This window comes from Mirounga angustirostris, unplaced genomic scaffold (assembly GCF_029215605.1).
Source record: "Mirounga angustirostris isolate CCGP_5_RB_7025 unplaced genomic scaffold, mMirAng1.0.hap1 SCAF_10, whole genome shotgun sequence".
Taxonomy (NCBI): Eukaryota; Metazoa; Chordata; class Mammalia; order Carnivora; family Phocidae; genus Mirounga; species Mirounga angustirostris.
This window is the reverse complement of record NW_026991718.1, coordinates 95,912,767-95,939,352: the sequence shown is the minus strand read 5'-3', so window position 1 is coordinate 95,939,352 and position 26,586 is coordinate 95,912,767. Positions and strand designations below refer to the sequence as shown.

The window sequence follows — 26,586 nt, the reverse complement described above, 5'->3', positions numbered from 1 at the left end:
TAAGAGCAGATAATAAAAAGTTGCCAAAAAGAGATCTAAAAAGCCTGCTTTCATAAATTTGCCTGATTTTTAATTAGCAGATAAATCACATACAAATTATGATCTACAGCAGCATTTTTCAAACTCAAGTTATATGCCATTAACAAGTTGTAAAAAAAAAGACTAACATTTTGAAATAGAATAAAACAGAATGGAAACGAAACGAAACTGGAATAGAATAGATCATGCATATTAGTGAGTATTGTTTCTTGAAATATTTGTTCTGTGTGTGTGTGTGTGTGTGTAGAAAACGAGAATGTGTGTGTGCGCATGGGTGTGTATTGGCTCACAAGGTAAATATTTCTTACTGTTGGTCGTGGTCAAAAATCTTTTAGAAAGGCTCTTCTAGAATGTATTCATCAAGCTAGACTGAGTTATGCTGTAGTAACAAAGAGCCCCCAAATTTCAGTGGCTTTACACAGCAAAGGTTTACTTACCATTCACATGAATTCCTCTGAGGGTTCAGGAGACTCCCCGAGGCCACAGACTCAGGGATTCAGGCTGCTTTGATCTTCAGTCTTGTGGTTTGTAATCATAACACAAGATTACTAAGTCACCACACAGAAGAGAACCCACAGAAGTCTCTCATCCACTCCTTATGTTCAGCCTGAAGGAGACACACATGTCATTTGAGCTACTCTGCATTGGCCAGTACCGGTCAGTGACCCTTCCTAAATGCATGGCAGCTGGAAAATGTAGGACATCTAATGGAATACTTGATGAGCATCGCAGAGAGCTTAACATTCTCTTAAAATATATTAAGTACTGATTTACATGGCCACCTCTCTTCATGGATAATACCGTGAATAGTATTACAAACTAGCTGTCACCCATGGGACCACGCTAGTCTAGCAATCTTAATAGTTATTAATAAAATACTAATGTATTGTATTTACCATGGTTCATTGTAAAAACAATGTTTAATTTTGTCCCATGATCTAATATTTATCAAACCCAATTAGTAAAATCTTAAGAGAGGCTATGACCAAAAACAGACAGTGAAGGTATAAGGTCCAAAGTCTGAGGCTGTGACAAACTGAGATGCTGCTTTTCTATATTTAAGCTCAAAAATTGACTTCCAAAAGATTAAATTAAAACTGATTATTCTTTTTTTATTATTATTATGTTATGTTAATTACCATACATTACATCATGTGATCAGTGCCTTTCATTGGTTGGACTGAAACCCACATACTACAAAACCTTTGGGAAACATAGCTCAGCATTTTAGATTTAGAGAGGGAAATGTTTAATTGGGGAATTGATGCTCTCATAGCCAGAGAAATTTCTAAATTAGAAATTTCTAAAAATCAAAATGCCAAGATTAAAGACAGTGGTTGTGAGAGAGAATAAGGGGTTCTAAAAACTCTGAGAGTTTGAAATAACATCAGCACACACTGTGTCCTGGACCAAGGAAGATGATTTGGCTGCAGCCAGCTGGATGGCTCTCTGTCTCCAAAGAAGGAATGAGTCAACAGAAAAGGTGGGGAGAGGGGCCAACACTCAGCATGTGGGAGCTTAGGATAATGGAGATCAGGGGAACAAGAGTTGGCAGAGGGATCTGGAGGTGTTAAGGGTAAGGAAACACAACAGCTTGATATAAAGGGGAATTCCAGTCTCCGAAGAGCTGAAGTCCATTGAGGACAGAGCCCAGTGCATGAGAAGCCACCCCCAGTCAACACCACCCACCTGCCAATGGTCAGATTCCATGCCCACCCACAGCTTCCTGAGCCTTATTTGGCTTCCCAAAGACATTAACACCAAGGAGAGGAGATAACCAGCACAAGGGATACCAATACCTGGATCTCTAGGAGAAAAGATCCCCTCTTTGCATTGCAAATTAAGTAGTTCTTGAGTTTTCCCACTAGTCTCTTATGTATTTAGTTGTCAAGAGACCCTTTCCTTGGGTTCAAAAAACTCCAGTTGAATTTGCTTGTGGATTCATAAGGGACCAGGAATCAAAGTTTAACCTGAAGCAAATTCTCCAAGCTAGCCTGCCAGCTTCATTTTTCTCTTAGAAGAGTCTCACTGTTTTGAACCTGGGGATACAATGAAATGAGGGTGAGAAATGCACTTGGCCCAAAGAGATGAAGACTTTGTATTACTAAATTCTTCATGTTCAGCCCTACTTGGTTTGGGGTAGTGTGGGGGTGATTGGAAATCTCAGACCACGAGTTTAAGATGCCCCAACAGCCAAATGAGTCTGTGAATTCCTTTGGTTGGATGTTAACTGACACTGATTTCCACCATGGAGGGTTCAGACCAACTTGCCCTCACCATACTAGTGTGGGTGACCCATCTCACAGTGCCTTCAAAGACGTCCCTTTGCACCCAAGAGGATCCGCCATTGGCTACTCCAAGCTGGACAGAAGGCAGAGTCTGCAACTTGCTTTGTTTTTTCTCTGGAGTTGCTGACTAACCACGGGTGACAGATAAGCCAGCTAGGAAGCTCCTGATCACAAGGATGCAAGGTTGGCACATGCCAACCAAGCAGGTGAAGGGGTGGGTGTGACTAGTGAGGATACCAGCACAGCAGAGTTATTGACCGGGGATGTATCTCATGGGAGAACATACATCTCAACTCAAAAGCCCTGTTTGTTTGAATAAAACATAAGTCAGTGTGGCTTTTTTATGGCAGTTGTTTGCTTTCATCCAAGCATGAGAAATCGAAGTCAAGCATTGGTACTAATCAAGGTACAAGAATGACGTCCTTTATCATCAATGTGCCAAATGTTATGAGGTTTGAGATGACTTTGTTCACCAACAACACCCCAACTACAAATCTATGGTACAAAAATTGCAGGAAAACTAGATTATAATGGCTGCTTGGAGATCTTTTCTTATAAGCTTGAAGTCAAGGAAAGACCTAAATGGAACTTTCCAACATGAAAGGAGAAGGAAGAAACAAGTAGAGATGCCAGGTCAGAAGTGTCTTCTGATATGTAAATTCATTTTATAATAGACCCTGTTGGAGCATGCCCTACGTCGGGGGTCAGCAAACTACAGTACAGGAACCCAATCCAGCCTTCTGCCTGCTTTTATAAATACACTTGTATTGCAAACTGTCATGCCTGTTGGCTTTCGTTCTGTATTTTAGCATGTTTTCATGCTAAAGCAGCAGGGTTGAGTAGTTATAATTGAGGCTGTACAGCCTATAATCTCGCCCTTTGTAGAAAACGCTTACCAATCTATCTCCTTGGCCTGGCTCGGAGGTCACCTGTAGACAGCTTCCACACATGCCGAGGATGCTCTCTCTGCTGGGGGTGTTCTCTGACTGCAGAGAAGCACCAGACTTACTGTGCAACAGGCAGAAGTGTCAGGGATTCAAGGCCCCAGGGCTGGGCCCTTATCTGAGGAATGATGGGAGCTGGTGCACAGATATCCCAGCTTCCTGCCTCCTCTTGAGACAATTTGAAGATTTTCTACCTGGTCTCTTCCGGGGTCCCCAGTGGGACGGAGCCCCAGATGCCCACAGCAGTGGCTGGTGGATTGATGCAGCCGGTGTTGGTGCCTCCCTTCCCAGCCTCACACCCTCTCCTACACCAGTCCGAAGACAGGAATCCTACCCGTGATGTTAACAGGAAAGAGTGACATAAGCACCATAAAGTGAGTATGAAGAAGTATTATCTACTTAATCAGAAAGGCAAAAGAGACCACTAAAGAACACAGACCAAGCAGTCTAACACATGCAAGTCTGGGGCTCACTGTGAAGGGGAAGGCAGCTCTCTAAGACCATGGTGGGGTCCCTGGGAGGGGGCACCACCCGCCCGACTCTCCTGCATGCCCAGAGCTGGTGTGTGTGTGCAGGTGGATGGCCTGGAAAGCCCAGACCTCTGAAGAGGGGTGTCAACTGCTCGGTGCAGGCATCTCTGGGGAGACTGTGATGAGGCTGGCTCTGCAAATTTTGGAAAAGTTGAGAACTGGCTACAGCAGCTGCCACGGAAAGGAATGGCTGCTGCCTGGGGGGATGAGGACAAACAAGAAGGAGCAGGTCCCTTTCCCCTCCTCCAGCCTTTCGCTCTTCCACTCCCAGGGAGACACTGGCAAAGCGGGGACAGGGGCGCAGGGTCCAGCCCTGGCCCCGGAGTGTGGGGAGGCAGGCTTGTAGCTAAAAGACAGGTGCTTCCTAATAGCACTCTGTGCTCTTGTGATCACAGCGCTAATAAACCACCTGCAGCCAGGACCCTGCGTAGGGTCTGCTTTGGGATCTCTGGGGTTGTAAGCAACAGAAACCAACTCTAACTAATGGAAACAAATAAGCGGCATGTCCAAAGCATGTGGAGTAGCTCTCAGAACTCAAGGAAAGTCTGAAGAACCAGCCTAAAGGAGCCTAGAAAAGGGATAGAGATAGGAGCAACCCTAGGGAGAGAGAGACAGAGGAAACAAGTGGGGAACTTATCAGAACTCCCCCATCATCGGCCAGCTCCAGCATTTCCAGCCTCGGTTCTATTGGGCTCAGATTTCCAATTCCAGCAGTGGGTCTGTTTTGAGACACTTGCCCACCCCACAGCCAGAGAAAGGCAGGATGTCTTCACAGTCTGATCAAGGCTGTATCCAGTGTAGGAGGAGCAGCTCCTCAATACAAAGTTGGGACTGCCACCTGAGGAGTGGGGGTTGTTGCTGGGCACATGCCAACCAAGCAGCTGTCTTAGGTTGGGTCCTCCCAAAAGCTGAGTCTGAAACAAGGTCAAGTCGTTTATTGGAAAGGAGCATCTATATACAGGGAGCAGGGAAGTAAGACAGGGATGGAAGGAGACTGATTCGGGGCATATGGGTGGGTGAGTTTCTTTGGGGGTCTCTGGAGCTCAGTGGGGAGAGTGTAGAACACCTCAAAGTTATCCCAATGGAGGGGGGAGAGAGCTGGGGTATTTATGCTCCAGGTCTTGTCCATCTGGTTGAGGGCTGCTCCCAGGAGCATGAACGCCACAGTGCTCCCAACATGCCAGGCGTGTAGACTGAGCACATTCCTATGACCACAGGAGCCCCTAAGCCAGACTCGCATGTGCTTGGCGTGAGAAGCCTGGGGAAGTAGGCGTGAACCAGAACAGCAAGGGTCAGAGGATCTGGGGGATCAGCACCCAGGGCAGCTCACATGACAGCAGTTACTGGTCACCGACTCAAATGCTTGGTGACGGGAGGGGTGGGCAGCTGGGATTCAGCTTCTTTAGGGGGGTTGGCAGCTTCGGGAGACTCTCAGTCCTGGACTTGAGGCTGAGTCATAGAAAAGGAGGCTAGGACTCTCTGGTGCAACAGTTCGGACCAGACTCACGGTTCGGACCGGTCACCTGCAGCGCTGGCACTTAGGTACCTTGGGGCTTGTCAGAGCTCTGGTGTTCTTTTTGTCATCGATGCTACAGGGAGGCCTGCTCTGAACCCCCATGTTTACTGACAAGAAATATTTTTTATAAAACTAAAGTGCTTGTTTCCAGAGACCTCAGAGAGAGGGGAAAGCTAGAAAATGACTCCATTCTGCAGCTCCCTGGGGAAACAGAACCAAGCAGGGAAAGTGGAGAGAAGCAGGTAAGAAAAGGGCAAGCGGGGTTCTGGGGGACCAGGGACAACTAGCCCAGCTAGACCCCAAAATGTCCATTGCAGGCACCCCACATTTCACACAGTGAACTCGGCTTGAGGCTGAGGTGAGGCAGCCAGGAAATGGTGTTTTCTTGGTTCCTGCCTCCCTCCTGGACCTCATCTCCTCCATTGTCCATCCACAGTCCCTTTTATTTCTCCTCCTTGAACAGGTTAAGTCCATTCCTGCCCCAGGGCCTTTGCACCTGCAGTTCCTCTGCCTGAAATGCTCTTCCCTCAGCTCTGCACATGATTAGCCCATCTTGCCATTCAGATCACATGTCACCTCATTTATGGGATCTTTGCTTGGCCATCCAATCCAAAGTAGACCCCTGGTCATTCTTACACATCACCCTATTGGTTCCCTTCCTAGTATTGTCTCTCCAATGCTCTTATTTAGTTATCTGCTCATTTGTGCATTTCCTTCCTCCCCATGCCAAAACAACTGTCTGTGAGAGCAGAACCACATCTGATTTTCTCTGCTGTCTCCTTAGTGCCCAGAACCATGCATGACACAGAAAGGCCCCAATCCATTTCTGATGATAGATTAAATATAATATAAAAATAAACTTTCTTTCCAAAAAGATGACCCTGCCTTTTAAAATATGAACTGAACATACAGTCCACACAATAAAAAGACTTAATGGTGAAGAGATAAGATCTTCAGTGGTTGTGATGTTAAATATAATACACACCCTGATCCAAATTCCTAGTACATTCTGGGCTCCAGCTAATGGTTTCCATCATTCTCTCTTAAGCTTTTAAATTATAAATATTTCAAAAGTGTGCAATGGAGTGGGTCCTCCATTCATCTTTTAGAAAGAACAACAAAAGCGTATTTCTTTCTTGAAGTCAAAACCTCAAATGAATTCAGAACAAGATTTTTTAATGCTCTAAATAGATAAGGTAATATTTAGTATTCTTTCTATTATTCATAACAAAAAAATAATAGCATATAATTTACAACACCATCAATTTTCTTGAATAATGTGTCACTGTCTTGCCAGATACTTTTGTTTAGGCAGATGCAATAATCCATTTAAGCACATTTAATCAGTGCCCTTATGAGCATCTACACAGGGAAGGAGCAGTTTCTCAACTGGTATAAGTAAAAAAAAAAAAAAAACAAACAAACAAAAAGAAATGGGGGACTGTTAGTAGAAAAACAGATGCCTGGAGGCAACACAGAAGTTTTTGTAAAGATTGTAGTTTGTGGGAGCCTGGGTGGCTCAGATGGTTAGGCATCTGTCTTCAGCTCAGGTCATGATCCCAGGGTCCTGGGATGGAGCTCTGCATCACATCCGGGCTCCCTGCTCAGTGGGGAGTCTGCTTCTCCCTCTGCCTCTGCCCTACCCCACTACTTGTGCTCTCTCTTGCTCTCGCTCTCTCTCAAATAAATAAAATCTTTAAAAAAAAATTGTAGTTTGAAGTAATTTGTTTCCTAGGATGTGACACAGTAAGTACCTGAATGCTCATGTGCATGTCTGTGTGCATATGTGCGCAAGAGAGTGTGTAAACACATGTATATTATGGTATAAATTACAGTCATTGAGAGCACTGATAAACCTGAGAAATCTCCCCTTATCAGCGCAGCTCCATAAACACTGGTTGGACTCATCAATTAAGTAGCTCCTCCACAAGGAACTACGCAGTGACATTTGGTTCTGCTTTTTGAAACCTGACCTAGGATCGCAATTTCTGAGCTAGAACATTTTCAGTAACTCAGACACAAGGACACTGGAGACATAGGCTGGGGCAGCTGGTGCTGCTGCCCCCTTCGATCCTCACGGTCCTTTACCATTGCCAAGTATTTCCATGCCGGAGATCCGAACGCCTGCACCCACACTTCTGTGCCTGTGGGTTTTCTCGGCCCCCAAAGTTAGTGCCCTGGGAGCAGCCCCCCCCCCCCGGCTGACAGGAGTTGGTGGAAGGAGAGAGAGTCCAGCTCCCTCACCAACTCTGAGGCGTGTGTTCTACTCCATCTCCCAGGGTCCCTCGGGGTGACTGAGCTCCACATGCCCACAGCACTAACTGATCTGGTAGCGCTCACGTCTTATAGGCTGCCTTGCCGTCCCCATCTCCCTCTTGCACTCCCCTCCTGGCGCTTCCTGGGATCACACCCCAAAGAAACTATATTCGAATCCTTGCTTCAGGATCAGCTCCTTGGCAAACCTGAACTAAGATGCCTTTCATCATGTTCCTCCAACGAAACACTCATGCACCTGAGCATGTGTTTGTGGCTTGAAATGCAATAAAAAGCCACCAGTGCATCAATAAGCATGCTTCTGTGTGAAGTCCAGACACTCCCTGACTCTCTAATGCATCTCTCAGTGACTCAGGATGAAAAGCCTCTTTCCTTAAAGGAGCAGGGTTTGATGGTCCCTTGAACACGGCATCCCTGTCCTGAGCATGGCTGACCCACCTACACTCCCAAGGCCCCTGTTAATTAGACAAAGGGTGTGCGAGCAAAGAAAACTTTTTAATTAAGGCTTCATTGGCAATGTCAGAAGGGTCTAATCCAAACAAGGAACCCTCACTCTTTTATCCTGTGTTCTAAAATATCAAAGCACTTCCCCTACAGTGGCCCCAAAGACATTGTCTCCCATTAAGCCCAGGAGTGTTAAGAGCTCTTCTCTCCCAATTTCTTCTTGTTTGCCTTCGTCTTCCCAATCACGGTCTCCACAAGGACAGCTGTTTCCTCATATGTCTGAATGCTCTCAGTTGTTATCTTCTCAATGGACTCCATCACTTCCACCTTCTCATATGCCAAAGTCCTGGGGGGGCTTCTCTCCTGCGAGCTGCTACTCCTTGCCCCATGCCTCTCCAATCCACCCGGACCGACTCCAGCCCTTTGAGACTGGGGTGGAGATGGTGGTCTCTCCGGACCAGGTGGGACCACGGGACAGGGCTTCCTGGACGCCTCATCCTCCTTCTGGTCCTCCTCTTTCTCCCCAGGCCCTTTCAATCCTTTGGCACTAATCTCGTTCTCCTTGTCAGCAGCATGCTGGTCGGGTGGGTGTTCACCTTCTTTACCCTGAAGATCGCCCTGTCCGTTCTCTAGCGGGGGCCCGGGCTGCTCAGGAGAGGGCTCCGCAGGGCTGTCACGATGCAGAGAGTCATCCTCAATGGAAATAACCACTCCACCTTTGGCTGGGATGGAGGATGAATAGAACCCAGGGTCCACATAACTGGCATCCCCGGAGACCAGCACGTACCGCCCTTTGGTGAAAAGGTCAGCTGGGGGCTCGGGTTCTTTGGGGCTTTTCACTTTATCCTTGACCTTCTTGAAGAGTTTCCCAAAGGCTTTGCTTATCTTCCCTCCATCTGGCACGTCCTCTGGAGCCACTTCTGGGGTTGGGGGACTAGCTTCATCACCTTGTAATTCAAGCTTAGACTCGCCTTCTTCTTTAGGAACCACCTGCACCGGCTTTGTGTCTTCTGGACCTTGCAGGGATATGTCTTCCAGACTTCCATCAGCTTTGTCTTTAGCTATGATCTCCTTTTTCCTTGGAATGTTCTTGGGGAGACCTTTTTGTCTTGGTTTTGCTGTTGTTATATCCTGCACAGCCCTAGTGAGATCTAAAAAAAAGGGGGGGGGAGGCAGGGAGGGAGCATAAGTCAAGTTTGTCAATGAAAGAGGGAAAAAACGTATTTGTTGAAAAATAGGCTGCCTTGGAGACCAATGCCTAGCACTGGGTAGAGCTTACCATACACAGGGCAAGATGCCTGGATCTGACCCATAGCATCCATGACCCACTTAAGGTCCCACCTCTGTGACCAGCTGTGTGACTTTGGACAGGTTGCTTGACCCCTCTGGGCTTGGAAAGGGAAGGGAAGGTGCTGCCTGTATGGACTCTCACAGTTCCCATCACACTGGGTACAACTTACTGAAACGTTCTACAGCAATAACACTTGGTGTCCCCACCCCAGCCATGACAAATACTAGTCAGTGGAACTCATTATACAGAGTCGTCCTCGCCGTGGACTTTTCCAAAGGAAAGACAGCAGAGCTGCCTGGGTATCCAGTGTGTTCTGAATGGCTTCGGGCACGGGAATCAAATTGATCTCCCTTGCTCCATATGCATTGCAAGCTAAATAAATACAAATACCCCTCGAGCGGCATCCCCTTCCTCCTGGGCAAAAGAGGAGGCAACTATTAAATTCAGAAATAACAGGAATCTTGGGCCACCTGGGTGGCTCAGTCGGTTAAGCAACCGGCTCTTGGTTTCGGCTCAGGTAATGATCTCAGGGTCATGGGATCAAGCCTTGCATCAGGCTCAGCACTCACCACGGAGTTGGCTTGAGAATTCTCTCTCTCTCTGCCTGTCCCCTCCCTCCTTCTCTCTCTTTCTAAAATAAATCTTAGAAAGAAAGAAAGAGAGAGAGAGAATGAGAGAGAGGAAAGAAAGAAAGAAAGAAAGAAAGAAAGAAAGAAAGAAAGAAAGAAAGAAAGAAAGAAAGAAAGAAAGAAAGAAAGAAGAAAGAAAAGAAAGAAAGAAAGAGAAAGAAAGAAAGAAAGGAAGAAAAAGAAAGGAAGGAAGGAAGGAAGGAAGGAAGGAAGGAAGGAAGGAAGGAAGGAAGAAAAGAACAGGAATCCCCTGTTCCCAAGGCCATCTTCATTTCTTCAGACTAGCCAAAAGGAAAAATGGAACGTTCAAGAAAGCATACACAATCTCACCTCACCTCATCCATGAGGCTTTTCAACCTAACCTGCATGCTGATTTTTTTTTTAACTTTTTCATCTCAAAGGTCTTCTCCATACCCTACCTCCATTAACCAGAGGACTGACAGACAAAGCAAAGGCATCCAGCATGGGGTGACTCAGAGCGCTGAGTGAACAGGGAATGGCAGAAATGAGCCGTGAAGCCATAAGGGAGGAAGAGACATGTCAAAGAAGCCTGCTGAGGGCGGGTATGGGGACAGGGGGTGCCTGCAGGAACTGCTATGGAATTTCAGGGCCCAGCGCAAGAGGAAAAGGCAGGGTCCCTGTTCAAAATCATTAAGAATTTCAAGACAGGGACAGTGGAGCACTAAGCCAAGTGTGCGTACAGGGCCCTGAGTGTGGCTGCATGCTTCTAGACCCAGCCCGGGGACGGCTGCCCTTTCCAACACATTCTAACACGGAAACCCAATTTCTACAAACCCCTCTGAGCTTTCTGAGGGACCTGGATTTGAAGGCATTATAGGTATGAGCAATCAATAGCACCATCTTCTCTTCTCCCGAAACACTGTGTTTGTTCAGCAGTGGGGAGATTTCGCTGTGAGGTAACATCTCACAAGTGCATGAGACCATCCCCAGAGGACCAAACGTTGACGACAGAAGCCATGCTTGCCAACCAAGCTAGTTCTGCTCGGGGTTGAATGGAAGAGAAATGAGTAGTAATTGAGCATCTACTCTGCCCCAGACACTGGATTAAGCATTTTTGCACAGCAGAGCTCATTTCATTTGCTGAAGCGAACACTGAATTATACTTTCTCCCCAGTGAAATGCTTCAAGTCTGAGGATGCCATTCCCAAGGTGGTCCATCCCCCCATCTGATTTTTCTCCTTGTCAACTTTCTGGCTCAGTCACTCAGCACCTGTGGGAGCGCATCAGAGATGGAGAGAAGACCTCAAATAAAACATTAAATTTCCAGATGGATCAGAAGGAAGCATGAATGCTAAGTTCAGGAAGAAAGCTGTTTGATTTTCTTTCCTGCTTTTCCATGATGGAAAACAGCAGAAGCCAGGGTTGAGGAGCATTACCTTTCCCACCAAGCTGAGAACTGAGAGAGGTTCCATAGCTTGGGGTGAACAGGGTGACAGGAGTTTCAATGAAGGCAGAGTTCAGCCTGGAGAAAGAACCAGAAAGACGATGGTCACCATCTTTAATTCATCAAACCAAACAGATAATCGGGGTAAGAGTGACTCTCTAATGTGAGCAAAAATGAGGAAATCTTTCTCTAGATCAGACTATTCGTGAACCACACATATACTTACACACTAGATGAGGATGGGAAGGATTCTTTGAGCTTAAGTCATAAACTATGAAACACACATATAGAGAATTGTAAAATGGGAATTACTTATAATCTAAAAATGCCATTTCTCTGTTGAACAGAGTTTTTGTTTTTGTTTTTTTAATAAAAGAGTAGCCAGCCCAGGGTGAAGTATTTAGGGCAACCAGGATATGATATCTCCAACTCTTTTTAAAAAAATAATATGCATTATATAAAGAGAGAAAAAAATTGATAAAGCAATGGAGATAAAATTGGAACAGTGGTGAGTCTAAGAAAACAGTGCTCAGGGGTTCGGTGTTCTATGCTTACAACATTTCTATCAACTTGAAATTAGAACAAAATTGGAACTTATGAACAAACTAACAAAAGGGCTATCCGATGACTTTTTTGTGAAGCCTTGCCTCCAAAACAAAAATGTTCACACAGTCACTTAAGTGCCCGTTCAAGATTTATCTTCATGTGTGCAATAAGCATTCACTGTGACATAATATAATTTAGGATTGTGCAACAATCCATTGACCATAACTAGAGAAAGAAAAAGAAAATCTTGCTTTCTCTGCTAAACCTTTGAGCACTTGCAACCAAGATACAGCATCCAGAGCGAAGGAAAGAACTGCTCCTGGTGGAGTAATACTGGGTGCTTCTCTTTTAATTCAGTCTAAATCCCCCAAGTCGGCAAGACTGAATCAAAGAATCACAACTTAATAGACAGTGAAAGTCCTTCTATGAGGTAATTTCTATGAGTCCCCAAACTGCTCTCTGAATGATATCTACAGATACGGACATGGACACAGACACAGATATAGATGATGTAGGCGCAGATCTACAGAATATAGATGCAGACAGAGAGAGAGATGTACATGTACCTGACACAGGTGTGCAAGCAGATGACATCAGTGCAGGTGTAAATGTGCACACACTTGAGGATGAGGTAGATCTAGATGACATAGGTATAGATGAAGAATAGGGGTAGGGAGAGGCAGATGAAGATGTAGATGGCGTGGGTGTAGGTGTGTGTACATGGTGTAGAAGTCGATGATGTAGATGTAGGCGTAGATGATATAAATGATGTAGATAATGTAGCTTTAAGTGTAGATGGACATGTTCATGTGGATGATATGGATGTAAGTGTAGGTGTCTACATGATCATACAGATCATGTAGAGTGATGATGCAGACTGTAGGTGTAGATGATACAGACAGAGAGAGAGATTGAGATAGGGGTCGGGAATATGGGATAGGGATAGGAGACAGAGGTAGGGAACAGGGAATAGAGATAGGGATGGGATAGGGGGTAGGGGATAGGGATTAGAGGTGGGGCTAGGGACAGGGGATGGGGATAGGGAAAGAGATAATTTCCCAGCTATCCTGAAGTTAATGGAGCTCAAGTCACAGCTCCATTATGATCAAGACCACCCAGTGAATCGACAGCCATACTACTGACCCAGCCAGGTGATAAAAACAATGATACCAGCAGCAGTAACAACACCCAACACCTCTGAGCAGGTGTTGAGTGCCAGGCACTGTGCCAGGCACCTCACCTGCAGCATCTCATTAAATACTCCTGGTCATCCTACCGGCTAACGCGTTTATGTCCCCAGAGGCTTGTGGAGCCAAAAGCAAGCTTCTCCGTGAGGTCTTTTGTGACCACCCTTCTTAAAATTTCAAACACTCCCACCATTGCCCCCTGGCCATGCTCTCTCTCCTGTCACCATTTACTCCATGGTGCTTGGCCTCTGTTCCAAAGTCATCTATCAGCTGCCTCCCCAACTAGGATTCCAGCTCCACAAGGCCATGGAGTTGTGTTGCCTCCCTGCCCCGTCCCCACCACCTGGAACTGTGCCTGGCACACAGGAAGCACTCCACGAGGACCCATGGAAGAAGCAAATGGCCAGGACAGGAAGAGGGGCACAGTCTCGGTGGGGGGGGGCCTGCCTGTGACCACACCTGTTGCCTTCATTCTCAAGGATCCGATGGTACCGCTCCAGCTCGTTCTTCAGTGTCTGCTGGGCGACCACCAGCTGCCGGCAGTCATAGGAAGACTTCTCCAGGCTCCTCTCGGCCTCCTCAATCTCCTTCCGCAGGGTTTCAATCTGTTCATTATAGAGCTGAATCTCGTCATCGTAACACTCATGGGCATCTTTAATAGCTTGTTCCAGGGCCGAGGTCTGTGGGCAAAGACACAGCTGTGAGGAAAGCCATCCTGCCTCTTCCTAAGACACAGGCTTGACCAGGAGAAACTGGGCTCAGGTACCCCGTTTTGTTTGCTTTGCTCCTTTGTTTCTCCACCAGTTTTGTTGTTGGCAATGAATTACTTTGGAATCCTGGAGCCAGAAAAGAACCTGGACACTAGCTAGCCCCAGCCCCCTCTGAAATCTGCCCTTAACAGAGCCTTCCCCAAAGAGAGTCTGAGGATGGAAAGCCCCGAAAATAAAAAGTTAACTGCTGTCCCTGGAATAAAATGTATAATTTGAATAAAGTATATTATTCATATTCTGAGTTAGCATAAATCTGACAGCCAAAAAATAGAAGCACACATACTAAATAGAAAAGATGCTATTTTTGCTAAAGTAATGAAGTGGGGGGGGGGCATGTTTCTTGTTCTTATTTAATCACTATGACACTATACTTTTGTGCTGATTTCTGATTAGTAGAGTGATATGTTTGTGTAGCTAAAGTGTACGTGTGCACTTGTGTACACATAAAACAACCTCAGGGTTACACTATTTACATACTAATGCAGGGCTAGTCAAAATTAAGGTAGAACAATAGAAATTTGACAGAATATAAGGTGGACTTCTATTCACTTTAAGAGCCTCTAACACTGCACAAAGAGCCACATGTGTACTTATTTACAAGCTTAGTATTTATGTAGTCATGACGCTTTTGTGATCTCATTTTCCGAAGTAGGAAAGAATTCACCACGCATTATCAGTCCTCAAAACAAAATGAAACAAACAAACCGAAAAACCACTTCTACCTACAACAGCACATCCCAAAATTCAATGCGAACCACCCGAGGATGTTGTTAAGCTGCAGACACAGACTCAGCAGGTTCTACGATCCTAACCACTTCCCACACGATGCTAAGGGCACTGGTCTATGGACCACACCAGGAGTCAGGGGGGCTGCACTGGTATCTGAGTTCAACGTCATGTATGTCTGCTACAAGGCATTTCATGCATGCAGCTGAATGCGCATACTGGACAATCTAGAGGATGCAATTCCTACGACACCTGATTCCTCACTTTACATACAGATGTGGCCTTGGAACAGTGAAGTTTCCTAAGTGATGACACTTGAAAACTTAGCTTACCATGGTTTTTGGGAATGTGTCTATTGTATCAAGAAGGAAGGAAGGAAGGAAAAGAGAAGGAACAAAAGAAGGAGGGGGGGGAGAAAGGAAGGCAGGAAGGAGGGCAGGAGGGAGGGGAGGGAGATGGGAAGGAGGGAAGGAAGGAAGGAAGGGGTACATATACTCCATACTTTGGGAAGTCGCTTGCCAGCCCATGTCGTCCCCCGCGTCTGATCCCTGTTCCGTCTCATAGAGGGGTCCCAACGGTGGTGTGATCTCACTCTTCTGACCAGAGCTACAGAACCAGGGCCAGACACAGACTGGCCTATCACATGCTTCCTCTCTGGGGAATTTGTAAAAGGATCTCAGAAACAGCGGTGAGCTGGTGGCAGGTCCACAGAACCCCGGGGCCGCCATCTTTCATAATGTGCATGGAGAAGTTACGAAAAGCAACTCTTCAGAGAGGCAGAGAAATGAAGCCAAAGGGCAGAGACAAACAGAGATGAGAGAGTTTGTGGGAGAGAAGGGAGACAGAGAGTGAGCAGTTAGCTGCCTCAGATCCAAGTTCCTGGTTCCTGCTCTCAAATTCCATAAACTACCTTTTATATCCTGTTCCTTTGGGGGGGGTATGGAGGGGGTGGATAGTATCTTTACAGTGGAGAAACCCGGCAGACACCACCTTAACCAAGTGATCCAAGTTACATCACTGGCAGGAAGACATGCCCCCATGATGCTCCCCTGATGAGAAGCACCCAGAAGGACACTCACTTCTGTGCGTTCCAGCCAGGAACACACAGCCTCAGCCTAATCCTGAAAAAAACATCTGGGAGCCCAAAGGGAGGGACATTCCCAAGATGGCTGGCCATCAAGGTCAGGAAAGGCAAAGAAAGGCAGGAACTATCCCACATTGGGGTAGACTAAGGAGACACAACACCTAAATGCAAGTAGGATCCACAGGAAAAGATGATGTGGGTAATTTGTGAAATTGTTGTCAAGTCTATTACAAGGATGGTATCATCGCTAGTTTCCTGGTTTCAATCACTACTCTGTGGTTATCAATTAAGGAGCTAACATTTGGGGAACCTGGGTGAAGAGTATGCAAGAAACCCATGTGCTATTTTTTGCACTTTTGAGAAGTCTAAAATTAGCTCAAAATAGAATTAAAGTGTACTCTTTCCTGTTTAAGCTTGTTTGACTGGGTGTCTGTCCCTCCTGAAAAAATGATTGTTTTAAATTCAAACAGTTACCTGTCATGTCAAATACCAAGGCCTCCCACTAATTCCTGGTGCAGCCGCATGTTCTGACCTATACCAGTACTCACACATTCTAGGAAAGGCTTCCAAGAAATAAGGACTCTAAAAGACCCTTCTGAGGCTCAAATCTCAGAGACAAGAAGCCACCCAGGAATGGAAGAATCCTGAAGTCAGACAGACATTCCTTTTCTATGAAGCAGTCCTGAGAACAAGCCTGGGGGATGCCGGCCGCACTGGGCAGCAGGGAGGGTGCCTCTGATCAAAGCTTACCTTCCTCCCCTGGATACAGGAAAGAGTCCGTGCCCACAGCACCCAGACTTTAAAAGTACGCCTATTCCACAAACAAATATCGAGGGGGAAGAAAGAGATAACAAGGAACCTATAGGATAAAAGAGACTTAAAAGACGCAGAAACCAATTATAACGTGTGGACCTTATTTGGATCGCAATCCAAGTAAACGCTAAAGAATGAAATTGTGGGAAAGACTCCCCATTGGCTGATTCCATTTATATGACAATCTGGAAAAGACAAAGCCAGTGGCTGCCAGGGGTTGGGAGTGAGGTGGGGCAGGGGCTGCCCATGATGCACAGCTCTCTGGGGAATTTCAGGGTGACGGCACTATCCTGTATCTTGATTGTGGGTGTGGGTGCAGTGCTGCATGCACTTGCCATGCAGATATAACATGTACCGAAAAGGGGGACATTGGCTGTATGCAGACAGCACCTCAGTTAATGATGAGACAATCAGAGATCTGATCCCCGACTGGACATTTGGTGATACTAAAGAAGTACTGTTAATTATTAAAGGTGGGTTCATGGACCTACGTTCTATAAAAGGAGCCCTCATCTTTTCGAGAGATCTGTTCAAATACGGCTGGATCAGATGATTTGGTGTCAGGGATCCCTTCAGAATTACATGGGGGTGTGTGGGGGTGTAGGAGGTATAAGAGGGACCATGTGTTGGGGGATGGGGATCTGGGGGCTCATGAGACTGTTTTCTCATTTTTACGTATGTTTTAAGTGTTCCAAAATAGAGTGAAAGCAAAGATTATGTGTAAAGTGAGCCTATTGCCCCCTTTGGGTCTGGGTTCCCTAGCCCAGGGCGGGAATAATGGTTTGTGTGGGCAAGTTCTCACATGCAGCAACTCCTCAGCCTCAGGACCACCTCATGGGGGTGGGGCTATTATGACTCCGCTTTACAGATGAGGAAACAGACACGTGGGCAAAGTGACCTGCCAATCAATACAGGATTCAGAGCCACCCATGCAGGGTCTGAGACCCTTCCTGAAACCATGGGCCCTCCTGCGTCAGCCTCTTCCCAACTGCAGGAGAGCAGGACACACACACACACACACAAACACACACACGCGCGCACACACACACACTCTCTCTCTCTCTCTCTCTCCCCGGGCCCTTGGAAAACCCCCAATTCCCACATATCAACAGGCAAGCATCACCAGCATGTTCTCACTGAAGACCTAGGGGACACAGGGTGACCCCCACACAGACTTCTCCCTCCCTGAGCACAAACACTTGGCAAATTTTTAAACGGTAAGTAGGATAGCAACGCATTGTCACAAACTAGGACATTAGAAACTAGAAACTTCCAACCTTCCAGGGCAAGTATGATTTTTTTTTTTTGTATCTCATGGGTCGGTGGTGTGCTGGTGGGAGTAGCTGGGTGGTTGGTTGGTGGCTGTCCTCTGATGGAATCTGCGGGAGGAATGCCTGTCCTGGGAGGAGGCTCTGGGGATGTAAGGTGTCTTCCAATCTCTGACGGGCACTGGTGCTCTGCCTGATTCTGCTTGCGTCCACCAAGAATCCACAGTGTCCAGCGAAGTGCTGAATGAGTTTATAAAACTGGATTTACATCTATGTCAATGTGGTTTTTGCAGCTCAATAATTTAAACTATTCATCAGGGAGCACCTGGGTGGCTCAGTCGGTTAAGCATCTGCCTTCAACTCAGGTCATGATCCCAGGGTCCTGGGTTCAAGTTCCGCATCAGGCTCCTTGCTCTGCGGAGAGCCTGCTTCTCCCTCTAACCCTCTCCCCTCTCGTGCTGTTTCTCTCTCTCTCTCTCTAATAAATAAATAAATAAAATCTTTTTTAAAAAATAAAATAAACTATTCATCAAAAGGAGAAATGTTCAAGAAAAATATTAAGAGCCCCACTTTCATCAGCTTAAAGGGGGCCAAAGAGATGTCTCTGCATGAGCAAACCTGGCACCAGCTTCACTACCTGAGAATGAGATGTGGCCCCTCCTCCGAGGAGCCCAGAGGCCAGGGTGGGAGGTGGCTCGCTCATAGAGACATGCCCAAGGCATCACGAAGCACATGGAGACCCTCGGATACTGGAGGATGTCAGAGAAGGCCAGTCCTAGGTACCAAAGAAGAGAAGGTTCTTCTGGAAAGAGGAGAAGTGATGAGCCAAGGGGCAGGTGCCAGAAATCACAGGAGGGTCAAGAGAGGAAGAGAAGTGAGAGTAGCCCATTCACATCTCTGGGTTTCTTGGAGGGGAGCAGCCTCACAGAAACTGGAGAGAGAGGTGGGTAGAAGGGGTGGGCCGTGCCACAACTTGACCTTCATCCTGAGCAAGGGTGACTGCTGTGTTTCTCCTTGGACCGTTGACACCCTTCTGAGATCAGCTGCAGGTGGGAGCCACACCATGCGCTGCTCAGTACTCCCTGAACCTCATCTGGAGCTTGGCGATCAAGGCTAAATGAAGGAGTCAGTATTCGAGCACAGCTGTGGGGCCTGCTTTTGCACAGCAGGGGTCAACAGGGACCCAGGACAGTGCCTAGCAGTGAGCCCCCATCCAGAGCGGTGACCTCCTGCTTCAGTCCTCTTAGGCCCCCGGATGCCTTAGGCCCCCGGATGCCTTTGGGTCCAAGGTCGTTTGTAAAAAGGAAACGGGTTCCTTTTTCTCCACATCCTCGCCAACACATGTTGTTTCTTGTGTTTTTGATTTTAGCCATTCTGACAGGTGTGAGGTGACATCTCACTGTGGTTTTGATTTACATCTCCCTGCTGATCAGTGATGTTGTGCTCAACATCATCTGTTTGGTCTACAAAGAGTAGACCTTCACCAGTGTTCAAACACTTTTCATCTGTCGGTCTCCTGTATGTCTTCTTTGGAAAAATCTTTATTCAGGTCCTCTGCCCATTTTTAATTGGATTAGTTGTTTTTTGGTGTTGAGTTGTGTCAGTTCTTTATCTATTTTGGATATTAACCCATCATCAGACACATCATTTGCAACTATTCGGTAGGTGAATGGATAAAAATGAATGGAATATTACTGTCATAAAAAAAGAATGAAATCTTGCCATTTGCAACAAAAAGGATGGAGCTAGAGGGTATAATATTAAGTGAAATAAGTCAGTCAGAGAAAAACAAATACCATAAGATTTCCCTCATGGAATTTAAGAAACAAAAGAAATGAACAAACAAAGGAAAAAAACCAGACAAACAAAGAAAACAGACTCTTAACTATAGACAACAAACTGATAGTTATCAGAGGGGCGGGGGGTGGGGGTGGGTAATGGGTAAAACAGATAAGGGGGATTAAGAGTACACTTGTCTTGATGGGCACCGATGCATAGAATTGTTGCATCATTACACTATACTCGTGAAGTTAACATCTGCTGTATATTAATTATACTTCAATTTTAAAAGAGGGAAAAAAATTTTTAAAAAGGAAATGGAAGAAATCAAGTATTCTTCACTGATTACATGCTCTTACCAAAATCTACCACTAGATGGCGCGAGGCAACTTTAATGAGAAGTGATAACCAGGGAGGTTTACTCCTTCCAAGTAATACAGGACCTTTTTCACTTTTCTGTCACAGAAACTCTCAGTCAATGTGATTAGGGAGCCAGAAGTGCCTGTCCCTTTTCTTCCACCTCTAGGAAGTGCCATCCCAGTGGTCTCATGCATGGGCTGTGTTGGGCTTCAAAGAAGGGGCTGTCAGCTCTAATGGAGGATGCTATTCCTTCTATCCTGTGGACTAGGGTTCTCAAACTTGAGTCTGCACAACCACCCAGAGGGCTTGTTAAAACAGAGATTGCTGGGCCCCATCCCAAAGTTCCTGACTCAATAGGTCTGGGATGAGCTTGTGAATGTGCATGTCTGACAAGTTCCCAGGTGATGCTGATGCTGCTGGTTTAGGGACCTCACCCTGAGGACCATGCTATGGAGGATTCTGGAAGCATCAGATGCTCTAACCAGAGGCAGAACCAGATGCAGTGGTTCTGCCAGGTTGGAGCCCTCAGGCTGCAAGGAGTTCTCCCTCTCCCACCCTCCTCACTTGTCCCCAGTCATAGCATTGGCCCTACTGAGGGGCTAAGCCACCAAATCTACCTTGGAGACCCTCAGCTCGGCTACTCCATTGGGAAGCCTCTAAAACCTTTCAAAATCAGCAAAAAAGCCAGCCATGAGCATCTCCTGAATAGGCTATGGAAGGAAGGCCCAAGCCAGGGACTCAGGTGGACCGGATGTAGAACATTCTGACCCAACCTGGGGCCCACCCTTATACCAGTGTTCTCAAAGTTCCTGGATCAGAAGCATCATCACCTGGAAACTCAGAAATGCACATTCTTGGGCCACACCCCAGAACTACTGAGTCAGAACCTCTTGGGTGGGCCCAGCCATATCTGTGTTTTAATAAGAGCTAATTAGGCAGACTTCTGGTACCCATGACCATTGCCCCTTAGCTTTATGCCCATGAATGTTATGTTACACAGCAAAAGGGACTCTGCAGATGTGATTAAGGTTCTTAATCAGCTGACCTTCAAAAATAGGGAGATTATCATAGATTATTCCTGATCATATGAGCCCTTAAAAGCAGAAGTCAGAGAGATTAGATGCATGAGAAAAATTCTATGCACTGTTGCTGGATTTGAGGATGGAGGGGGCCGTGTGCCAAGAGATGTGGGCGGCCTTTAAGAACAACTCCTGGCCGACAGACAGCAAAGAACTGGGGTCCTCCATCCTACCTGCACACGGAGTTGACTCTTGCCAACAACATGAATGAGACTGGAAGATCTTCCACCAAGAGCCTCCAGATAAGAAGGTCGGCCAACACCTTTATATCAGCCTTGTGAGACCCAGAGCAGAAAAACCAACCAAGCCTGCCCAGACTTCTAACCCTGGAAGTGTGGGATAAAGGACTGTTGTTTCAAGCCCTTGCATGTATCGAAATTCACTAGAGCAGCGAGAGAAAACTAATACAACTTGTGTTTCATTAGCTCCACCGCTAGATTTATTTAATATAAGCGCATCGATTATGATATAGAAAATGACTGGTAATATTCTGATAACTGTCTCAATAGAATTGGTTTCCTTTTAATTATACATACTTTATTTTTATTCTATGCCCTTAACATTGTTCTGAGAAGTGGTCCATGGGCTTCACCAGGTGGCTGGGGGGTGGTGGGTCATGGCACAGAAAAAGAGAAGACCCCCCAATTTAGAGAGACAACAACATCAGAGTAAGACCAGTAAGTCTTTCTGCAGCAGCTATGGGTGGGGACAGGCAGCCAAGCAGACAGACTGATTTCATAGTCTCCGAAACTAGGTTAATCCGTGATGAAAGGTCTTACTTCTACATTCAACAAATACATATATGTACATAGAGACAGAAACATTTATGCCCTAGAATTGGAACTTACCACGTCAGACTGGGCTCTTTCATTTTCTCAGTATCTAGGGCAGGGTTTTCAACTTTGCTGCCACGGCCACAGGAAGAGCCACATTTTACGTCACAAACCACAGACATCACACAAATGTGTGTGTGTGTGTGTGCGCGCGCATCTGAACAAATATATATATTTAAATATGCAAACATATATATTTAAAACACAGTTTTCACAAAACAAATCCCACCATTACTAGCCATGCGCTCGGTTATTTCTTATTCTAGCTTAGTCTAGTGTTGTCAATTTCTTCTTTTTTTAATGCCAGTCAATTCTGCTGAATTCATTTTACCACCCAATGATGAATGGTAAACAGTGGTTTGGAAAACACTGGTCTCAAGGACCAGTGGGCTTGTGTCCACTTCTCCAATTTCTCATTCACACAAATACACACACACATACACACAAACATGCACACATATACACATACACACAGATACACAAATTTATATACACATACAAATATATACATACACACCTATACATATATGTATATAACATGCACACATACACATGCATACCTACACACACATAAACATATATACATACACACGGATGCAAACACACACACACACCACATACTCATGCTCGCTCCATTCTTCCAGGGCCTCAGAGGAAACCACTAACTACCAAGTCACCAAAATGGTGTGTCTGGTCCCTGAGCCATGGTTTGTCATGAGAAGGATGAGCTTAAAGGCAGTGCTCAATTTCTCGAGGTGTGATCTTTACCTCGGGAGATAATCACCAGACCCCAGTTTGCTTTCAGTGGCCCCTGAGAGTTGCTGCAGAGTGACAGGTTTGTGCAGTGGGCAATGGGACAGAAATGAAGACTCTGGAACTCCACGGTCCCAAAAGAGATCCTGGGCAGATCTGGAGGGCACTGAATAGCTACAAAAGCACCAGATCCATTGTGGCTTTAACTTCTGATTTTGTAGGCATTGAAGGGATAGAGACAGAGTAACATTTAATGTTCCAGGTTTCCTAAATAGTCCAATTTTTCAAACTTTTTGTTCTCTTGTACCCTATGTGTACTTGTCAAACCAAATGTCAATTTATTTTTAGATTTAGAAAGTGCAGGTGCAGAGTATAGGAAAATTTAGTATTTTAACCCAATGTGCCCCATCAGAATGGTACAGTAATGAGAGAGAGAAAACTGGAAGGAATCAGGGGGATGAGCTATGAAGCTCGTTAACCAAGAAGGAAGGCCACAGAAAGAGGAGTGAGTTCTTCTGGTGACTTTAGTTTTCAAATTAAGCCTCACCAAAAAAAAAAAAAAAAAGGAGGGGGTAGAAATGGGAGCTTTATGCTAACAAATTCTGAGCAGAAGCAAACACCAACACAAGCCTGTAATCAAATTCCAAAGGAGAGGGTGCCTGGGTGGCTCAGTAGTTTAAGCGTCTGCCTTTGACTCAGGTCATGATCCCTTGCTCAGTGGGGAGTCTGCTTCTCTCTCTCCCTCTGCCCCTCCCCCCACACATGCTTGCTTTCTCTCTCTCTCAAAAATAAATACATTTTTTAAATCTTAAAAAAAAATCTGCCAAAGGAGAGATGTTAGGTCATGAAATGAGAAAGAGGAAGCATAGATTTGACCAACTGGAGGATAAAAATTCCAGTAAGTATCCATCTCTTCTTATTTTTAACAACAAGATTAAACTGGGCAAAACAAATCGACCTGCAGAAGGCTTGGTGGGGAGGAGTGGCACGAGGGGAACCTCTGAGGCTCCTGGAATTAGCATGACCCATTATCCCTGCTTGGCCAGGACTTTGCCAGTTTGGGCATGGAAGTCCTCCATCCTGGGAAACCCTTGGTCAAAGCAGGACAGCTGGTCACACTACTCAGAAAAGCCGGTTTCTGGCTCTGAGCACTGGACACACAGGTGTGTTGAGTTTGTGAGAATTCCCCACCCCCCACCCAGCTGGATACTTGTACACTTTTCTGCACGCTCAGGACACCTGAATACAGTGTGCTGTAAAACCTGATTCACATGTGTGGTGTGAATGCCCAACGGTGAGCAGCGGACAAGAGGGGGTGGAGCCATACCTGGGCCTGTAGCTCCGTCCTCTGGGCCTGCAGGAGGGACACCACCTCCCGGCCCTCCTCCAGCTGACTCTGCAGGGCGGCGGCCTCCCGTTCTGTCAGGAGCTTCTCCTGCACAAAAAGGCCAGACTCAGCATGCACATGCACTTGATGTGTGAGGAAATCCACAGGGAAAGGGGGCAAAGAAGGTTCTTCAGGTTCATGTCCCCTTGCCCAAACTCATATGCTGAAGCCCTGCCCCCAATATGGGGCCTTCGGGAGGTGATGAGATCTACATGAGGTCATGAGGATGGGGCACTCGTGGTGGGGTTAGTGTCCTTATAGGAAGAGGAGGAGACACCTGAGTGCTCTCTCTCTCTCCCCAAGATGCACCAAGGAAAGGCCATGTGAGGACCCACCAAGAAGGTGGCTGTCTACAAACCAGGAAGGAGGCCCTCATCAAGAGCCGAATCTGCCAGCAGCCTGATCTTGGACTTGCAGCCTCCAGGGCTGTAAGAAACAAATGTCTGCTGTTTGCTCGTCCCTGGCTGTGCTGTCACCGGGCCCGAGCTGACTAAGCCAGGCCCATGGCAGCCACCCTTAAGTTCTGCCTGTTCACGGTCTTCAGAGTCTGAACCATAAACGCTAGGAGCGTAAATCGCTGGAGACCCACATTTTAGACCTGGCTGTGCCATAAACTGGCTAAGAGACTCTGGACAAGGCACTGTCTCCTTCTATAAAAAGGAAAGCTGGGAATGCCGACTCTCGCTGGGCTCTGTCGTCTGTCCCTGCAGGTGGCACGGTCAGTCTGTGCCCCGGGCTGTCGACGGTGCCGAGATGTCACGGCCACACCAGGCTGTCGGGCTCCAGGGACCACAGGGCAGTAGGGGCCCCAAGGGAGCTGCCCCGCTCTCTCCCCACTCGGCGGAGGGACATGGGAGAAGATCCGTCCTCAACCGCTCCACATAGGCTGAGCCGGCGCCCTTTTCCAACCGGTCCCTCCACTGTCTGTCCAAGAACATCCAAATCCCTTGGCGAGAGCCGGCCTCTGCTCAAGAGCAATGCCTTGACACGGAGCGCGCTGCCTCCCCGCCAGGCAAACCTCGAACACCGAGCACGAGCCCCGTGCCCCCTGCCCAAAGCCGCACAGGTGAGGCAGCCCCCAGCTTGCCCTCACTGTGCAAAGGGGCTGGAGCCACAAGAGGGGCACGGAGACAGCTAGAGCAGGACAGACAGACAGACAGACAGACGTGCACAGAGGGAGCCCGTGTGGGCCCGGGGCCGCGGCCCTATCCCGGGGCGGGGGCGGGGCGCGGAATCGGAGGCGTAACTGCAGAAGGCCCTCCTCGGCTCTGCGCGCTTACTCCGGAGCCCGTTTTCCCCGTGTTTCTCAGTGCACGGGGGGCATGCTTTCTCTCCGCCTGGCTCTGTGTCTCTCCCTGCGTCTCAGGCTCTGCTTCCCTCTCTGTCTCCGTCTTCTTTGTTTCTCTGTGTCTCGGTCCCCACCTCCCTGCCTCAAAGATGCGGACAAGGGGGTGGCTGAGGGCAGAAGGGGACTCACGTCCCCCAGTGCCAGCACGTGGAAGATGTGCATATACGCCACACTTCGCCAGTTCTAGGCCTGCGGCCTCGGGAGAGAAGCAGACACGATGCCCAGACACTGCATCTGCCAGAGCCCTGCCTGCTTGCCTGGCCCTGTCTCTCCTCACTGCCCAGCTCCTATTCATCTTACACACCTCCTCACGCACACCCAAGGGGGCACAGGAGATCCTCGGATACAAGAAAGACAGCCCAGCTGCTGTCAGCTGGTAGCTGGCACTCATCACCGGGCCGTGATGCTCCCTCTTATAAACTTGCAAATGAGCTCCCCGCCCAGATCCAAACATGTCACTCCGGGACCATGGGGGAATGAGACAGAAACAAGACCACCCTGTGTTTGAGCACGCACAAAAATCACCAAACCTCCCCTCCCCCACTAACACAAGCGATGCTGCTTGATCACCAAGTACCGCCTTCCAGGTACAAATTACAGGGATGCTCAGTCATAGCACCAGCCCTCTCCTGAGGGCACCCAACCCAGAGCAGGGCCCTGCTTAACTGATCCCACCCCCAGATCACCTAACACAGGCCTCAATCCTCTCACACGTCCCTCCTCCACTGAGACACCCTGCAAGTCTCCACGGGGTACCCCCTCCCTTGCTGCAGTGAATAATTCACCCAGCTTTATTTGACCACAGATGCATCTCCAGTGGCCTCTGGCTAGAGGGCACGGACATGATGCTTTACTGACACATTAACCGGGTGAGCGGTGTTCCTTGAACAACACTAACTGTATCCTCATTTTGCAAAGGTGACTCACACATTTTCTAGGTAACAAGAGTCAATGAAACAAACCTGAAAGGGACCATCTATCTCATATATAGAATTTTTAAGCACAGATTAATAAAGAATGTGATGCTTTCTGAATCTGTTTCTCCCAGGGAGGTCTTGCTAAAAGGGCAGATTCTGACTCAGTGGGTCTGTACTCAGGCTGGAGATTCTGCACTTCTAACTAGCTCCCAGAGGACGCTAAGATCACTGATGCTCTCAGAGTGGGGCCAGACACTCTCTATATTCTTACGACTCAGAAGAATTGTGTTATAAGAAAACAGAGGATACGATTTAAAAGGTGTGCTTTGGTGTAAAACACTTTTGAACCAGAGGGAAAAATGAGTATGCACGATAA

At 47.1% G+C, this 26,586-nt stretch overlaps 1 protein-coding gene across 1 annotated transcript in view; it reads right to left on the bottom strand.

The window, feature by feature from the left end:
- Positions 1 to 8,067: 8,067 nt before the first annotated feature.
- BFSP1 (beaded filament structural protein 1) overlaps positions 8,068 to 26,586 on the bottom strand; it is a 38,443-nt gene continuing 19,924 nt past the window's right edge. Inside the window, exons 5-8 of the mRNA XM_045883813.3 lie at positions 23,886 to 23,993; positions 13,553 to 13,773; positions 11,353 to 11,438; positions 8,068 to 9,186 (exon numbers count right to left, since the gene is read on the bottom strand). Coding sequence (XP_045739769.1) covers positions 8,228 to 9,186; positions 11,353 to 11,438; positions 13,553 to 13,773; positions 23,886 to 23,993 — 1,374 coding nt within the window. The 3' untranslated portion in view covers positions 8,068 to 8,227. The remainder of the gene's footprint in view (positions 9,187 to 11,352; positions 11,439 to 13,552; positions 13,774 to 23,885; positions 23,994 to 26,586) is intronic.